At 39.4% G+C, this 6,276-nt stretch overlaps 1 protein-coding gene across 1 annotated transcript; it reads right to left on the reverse strand.

The window, feature by feature from the left end:
- Positions 1–4,410: 4,410 nt before the first annotated feature.
- Positions 4,411–5,866, reverse strand: LOC122064567 (probable serine/threonine-protein kinase WNK6). Its single transcript, XM_042628282.1, has one exon. The coding sequence runs from the start codon at positions 5,463–5,465 to the stop codon at positions 4,527–4,529; it is 939 nt and encodes a 312-aa protein (XP_042484216.1). The 5' UTR covers positions 5,466–5,866; the 3' UTR covers positions 4,411–4,526.
- Positions 5,867–6,276: the final 410 nt, after the last annotated feature.

Raw genomic sequence — 6,276 nt, forward strand, 5'->3', positions numbered from 1 at the left:
ATTGTGTGAGAATTGTGTGTTTGGGAAGCAGAAAAGAGTTAGTTTCAGTACTGCTATTCACAGGACCAAGGGAACTTTAGACTACATTCATTCAAACCTATGGGGGCCCTCCAGGGTTGCTTCAAAGGGGGCTGGTGCAAGATACTTGCTTACTTTCATTGATGATTTCTCTAGGAAGGTTTGGGTCTATTTCTTGAAGCACAAAAATGAAGTATTTATCACTTTCAAACAGTGGAAGAATTTGCTTGAGAGTAGACCGGGAAACAAATTAAAAGGTTGAGAACCGATAATGGCCTAGAGTTTTGTGAAGGTGACTTTAATGAGTTATGCAAAAATGAAGGTATTGCAAGACACCATACAGTTGTTAAAACACCCCAACAGAATGGAGTGGCGGAGCGTATGAATAGAACCTTGTTAGAAAAGGCGAGGTGTATGTTATCAAATGCAGGATTGGACAAAGAGTTCTGGGCAGAAGCAGTTAACACAGCAACCTTGTTGGTGAATCGATCTCCTTGCACAGCTATTGAGTGCAAGACTTCAGAAGAAGTTTGGTCAGATAAACCTGCAGACTACTCAAATTTAAAAGTATTTGGATGTCCTGCTTATGCACATGTAAATGAAGGGAAGTTGGAACCTAGGGCTAAGAAATGTATTTTTCTTGGGTATGGATCTGGAGTGAAAGAATACAGGTTGTGGTGTCCTGATCCAAAGTCTCCAAAATTTCTTATTAGTAGAGATGTTACTTTGATGAATCTGCTATGTTGTATCCTAGGAAAGAAGCTTCTATTCATTGTGATGAAGGTCAAGAAAAAATCTAGAGAGAAGGTGGAGTTTGAAATTGGTGGTTCATCTTCAAACAAAGCACAATCTACTTTAGTCCAGCTGCCTACTTTTACTGAAGGAGATGATGCTCAAGAAAATCAAGAAGAAGAGCGGTACAGCATTGCCAATGATAGACCAAGGAGGAATATTAAGCAACCACAAAAGTATGGGCATATTGAATTTGTTGCTTATGCATTATCTGTTGCAGATATAATTGAAAATAGTGAGCCTGCAACATATTCTGAAGTTGTTGCTTCAATTGATTCTACAAAATGGTTAATTGCCATGAATGAGGAGATGGAATCTCTTCATAAAAATCAGACTTGGGAGCTTGTAAAGCCTAGAACAGGGAAGAAAATTGTTGGTTGCAAATGCGTCTTCAAGAAAAAGAAATCTGCCTCAGGTGTTGAAGATGCTAGGTACAAGGCACGTTTGGTTGCAAAGGGCTACAGTCAGGTACAAGGAATTGTTTTTAATGATGTTTTCTCACCTGTTGTTAATCATTGTTCTATCCGTGTCCTACTTGCTTTAGTTGATATGCATGATTTGGAGTTGGAGCAACTTAATGTGAAAACAGCATTCTTGCATGGTGAACTAGAAGAACAGATTTATATGCATCAACCTGAAGGGTTTATTATTGAAGGTAAGGAAGACCATGTATGCTTGTTGAAGAAGTCCTTATATGGTTTGAAACAATCTCCTAGACAGTGGTATAAAATGTTTGATTCAGTTATGGCTAGTTTTGGCTACTCCAGGTGTCAATATGACTGTTGTGTTTATTTCAGAAAGCTCTCTGATGGGTCATTTATATATTTGTTGCTTTATGTTGATGATATATTGATTGCAACAAAAGATAGGAATGAAGTCAGTAGGTTGAAGGAACAATTAAGTTCTGAATTTGAGATGAAAGATTTAGGGGCAGCAAGGAATATCCTTGGTATGGAGATCAAAAGGGATAGAAAAGCAGGGAAGTTGTGGCTATCTCAACAAAAGTACAATGAGAAGGTATTGAATCGTTTTGGCATGAAAGATGCCAAACCTGTAACTACTTCTCTTGCATCTCATTTTAGACTTTCAACTGCTCTATCACCTAAGACGGATGAAGAGGTGGAGTACATGTCACGTGTTCCATACTCTAGTGCAGTTGGCTCCGTTATGTATGCTATGGTTTGCACTCGTCCTGACATTTCACAAGCTATCAGTGTGGTGAGCAGATATTTGTCATATCCAGGTAAAGCTCATTGAGAAGCAGTGAAGTGGATACTTAGATACTTGAAATGGACCTTTGGTGTTTGTTTGGAGTTTGGGAGGAATGGTGATAGTTTATCTGGTTATGTTGATTCAGATTATGCAAATGATCTTGATAAGAGGAGGTCACTCACAGGCTATGTATTTACTCTTGGAGGAAGTACGGTTAGTTGGAAAGCTACTTTACAGGCTACAGTTACATTATCTACTACTGAAGCAGAGTATATGGCAGTGACTGAGGCAATTAAAGAAGTTATTTGGCTTAGATGTTTGTTGGTAGAACTCAGCATGGATCATGGGGTGACTGTTGTCCATTGTGATAGTCAAAGTGCTATTCACTTGACTAAAGATCCAATGTATCATGAGATGACAAAGCATATTGATATTCGGTATCATTTCATAAAAGAGATAATTGCTCAAGGTAATATTCAAGTGTTGAAGATTGGTATTGAAGACAATCTAGCTGATATGTTGACTAAGCCTTTATGTGTTGGTAAGTTCGAGCATTGCTTGAACTTACTTGGTGTTTGTCGTGTTTGAGTTCAGCCCTTTGGAGGGTTGTTGGAGAAGATGAAGATATTAGCTATTTGTTTATCTGTTGGAGGAGAATTCAAGCCAAGGTGGAGATTTGTTAAGTTTGTCTCGAATTCTTGACCCGTTTTGAAGATTGACCCGATCCGACATATTTTGGTGGCGACCCGAATGAAAAATTTTTTGAGATCTATGATGGAAGCAGAGGGGTTGGGCCGATAAGCCCAAGCTCAAAGCCCATCACTGATCTCGTATGGGGGGTGCGTGGGCGTATGGTTCTACCGGATCGACCGTGACCCGATGGATCGACCCACGATTTGGAGTATATATAATGTACTGTTGCTTGTTGAGAAAGTTATTGTATTTTGGGGTTTTTCGAGCTAGGGTTTCAGGGTGAGTTTTTCCTCGCCGTTGCTAGGGTGTAATCTCTCTTCTGCATAGTGAATCATCTTCTTCTTCGCCCGATGACGTAGCACACCACCCTGGTGTGTGAATCTCGTTAAATCTCTGTGTCATACGGATCTATTGTCTCTTTATTATTCGTGTTTCTTGATGTTTGATCTTACAATGATGATGATGAAAATTTCCATCATTTTCATGACAGAAGTAAAGTTAAATGGAAGTAACAGATCAATGAAAATGATGCTCCACCACTACTCATAAACAATAATTATACAACTTTTTCACAGAGACAGTAGTATCCTTTTCCTCCGGCCCCCACCCCCAACAAGCCAAGATAAAATATAAATTACAGAAAGAAAAATGAAGAACGCAAATAAGAGAAAGCCGAAACCCTCGTTGACGGGAGGGAAAGGAACCACCAAACCAGAAACTAGCCAATAGACCCTGACCGAAGGGTCTCTGACACACTTCTTGTATGGGGCCATTTACTCGTAATGGTGTCTTCACTTTATTCTCATATGCGTTCCCCTCCCCCATCGAAAAAATGAAGAGTTGGAGAAGATCATCTTTTAGACCGTGACAGATGAAGGAAACACCATGATTCACATTTCACAGAGACTATATGCACATTTACTAGTAGGAACCAAGAAGATGCTTCCATTCCCTTGATGGAAAGGAGAAAAAGATGGGCACCGACGTTGCTATCCAAACTTGGCCAGAATAGTTCTAAGCTTGAAAAAAACAGAGGTTGAGAAGCAAGTTGAAGAAGACGATCTCTTTTATTTTTTTATTTTAATGAAAGGGCATATAGGTAAATTCATATATTAAAAAGGGCATTTTAGGCATTAAATATCATCATATAAAATGGCGTCATCAACTAACAGTCTCTATCCATTTGACAGAGATTAATGGATTGAACCTAATTGTAAGAATCTTAGAAAGTGTAAGAGAATGGGATGTAATTCGTCACGTAATTTTGTCAAATTACTGTGGAATGTCCCTAACTATTAATATTACCCATTTATGATTAAAATAATAGGGAAAAAATGATTTTTAGGCTAATTTAAAATAATATCAACTGACAAATTTAAGGTAATCAAACCGTTTTTAAAACTGGTTCGACAGAGCTAGATTTGCGCAACAGTTAACCTAACAGTTATTCATTAGAAAAAGAAAAAAATCCACATAGCCAAACACAAGGAAAGCAAACCCTAACAAAGCAACGAATAGATGAAACGATAAGGAAAAGCAAACCCCCAAAGTGGAGGGAAGAAATCCCTGACAGTGTCAAAGCACACTGGCATTGATCAATGTGGTGCCTTCAATCAAACTTGAAGGTTAACCCTTCTCCAAACCATACTTTTATTTCATCATAAATTGACACATAAAATTTCATCAAGCTATGGATAAAAAATATTCTTCATGGAAAATTTTCCATCTACTCAATATACTGAATTACATACCAAGAGTGTGTACAAGTTTTAATTGAAAAAAAAATATATACCAATTTGAATTGCAATATTTCACAATGCTTGTATACAAATCAAGTTCTTCACATCACATTTCAATGAGAGACAACTAAAAGGGTAATCACACAGACCAATCTCCACTTGGAGAAAGGGGTCCTTCAAAAGCTCCTTGGCAGACAACCTTTCCTCTGCTGCAACAAGACACTTCTCAATGAACCTCTTCACTTCAGGATCCTTCACCTTAGATAAAGCAGCTGGCCTTACTCCATCCATGACCTTCTTAAATATCTGAGCTGGGTTTTGACATTCACTGTAAGGCAATTCAAAAGTAACCATCTCTAGCATACACATCCCAAAAGAATATACGTCCACCAACTCATCGTAATCCTCATCATACAGCTCCGGTGCCATGAACGCCGGTGTTCCGACCACAGTCTGAGCTCTCTTCTCAAGTAGTTCCGTCGCCAATCCAAGATCACCGATACGGACTTCGCCGTGGTTTCCATTAATGAAGATGTTATCACACTTGAGGTCCCTATGAATGATAGGAGGACTGTGACTGTGAAGATAATCGAGACCCATTAAGATCTGCCTCGCCCAACCCTTCACGGCCTTCATATCCACCTTCTTATGCTTCTTACTGTACTGTCTCAAGCTACCAGATGTAAACAGTTCGGTGATGATGTTGATGTTGTTGTTTTTCTCATCGACCCATGAATTATAGAACTTGATTATGTTTTTGTGTTTCAGGGACTTGAGAAGATGAACCTCGGATTGAAGCCTTTCAATGTCTTGTGGCTTCTGCAACACGCAATCGAGTTCTATTTGACTCCAAGCTACTTCAATCCCGTCGATTTCATCGAATCCCCTGTAGACCGTCTTGAAAGCACCTCTGCCAAGGACGTCGTTGTAGCGAATGTAGCGACCTGTTGGGTCTGTTTCCACGGCTTCAGGGTCGGGAGCCTCTGGATCGTCGCATTCTATAGAACCCATGATTGAATACTCTACCGGAAGACCTTCCAGGCTGCGAGAGGGCTGATGATGTTTGTTAGGAAACCCCCGAATTTGGCTTCTTCTGCAAAGACGAATCAATCTCGAACAGTTCAAAAAACCCTAGAAAAACAGAACCAGAGATCTCGTGGAAATTCACTCTAGATGAATCCCTATCCGCTCCGCTGAGAGTCACGAATAGTTCTGAAAGGAGGAATCGAAGCTTTAATAGTTGGAACTGTCAATGAAACCCTAGGAAATCAGGAGAAGTCGAGGAAGTTCAAACGAAGAACCCTTGGAACTGTTTTAGAAACCCTAGGAAATCAGGAGAGTCGAGGAAGTTCAAACGAAGAACCCTCAGAACTGTTTTAGAAACCCTAGGAAATCAGGAATCGTGGTCCACAAGTCAAAGACTAAATCTCTTTCCTTTTAGGCTTCGGAGTTTTAAAACCGAATCTAACCGGAGGTCGAACCGGTAAAACCCGAGCTTCTCTCATTTCTTTTTCAAAATCAAAGGCGAACCGCCCGGTTCTTTTGCCCATTTAGTGGTGACAAAATTTTAATACTCTGAAGTTCAATCACATGCCTTTGCCATTTTTTTCTTTGCAATTTTCGACTGTTTCTGTATGTTATTAACATGTACCACTCTCCCATAGCTTTGGATTTACAAACTTTATTTTATTAAGTAGGGTACTTTGGGGTAGTAAGTTGGAAGATCAAGTTTTGAGTTGGGCAAATTATCCGAGGAGAATAAAAATTTTGAAAAACCTGGTCAAAAGTCATCGAGACTTGGCCAAGATAAAAAAAAATAACA

Source organism: Macadamia integrifolia, unplaced genomic scaffold (genome assembly GCF_013358625.1).
Source record: "Macadamia integrifolia cultivar HAES 741 unplaced genomic scaffold, SCU_Mint_v3 scaffold1686, whole genome shotgun sequence".
NCBI classification, from domain to species: domain Eukaryota; kingdom Viridiplantae; phylum Streptophyta; class Magnoliopsida; order Proteales; family Proteaceae; genus Macadamia; species Macadamia integrifolia.

Coding starts and splice junctions, on each gene's coding strand:
- LOC122064567 (XM_042628282.1), bottom strand. CDS start 5,465: ATGGGTTCTATAGAATGCGACGATCCAGAGGCTCCCGACCCTGAAGCC.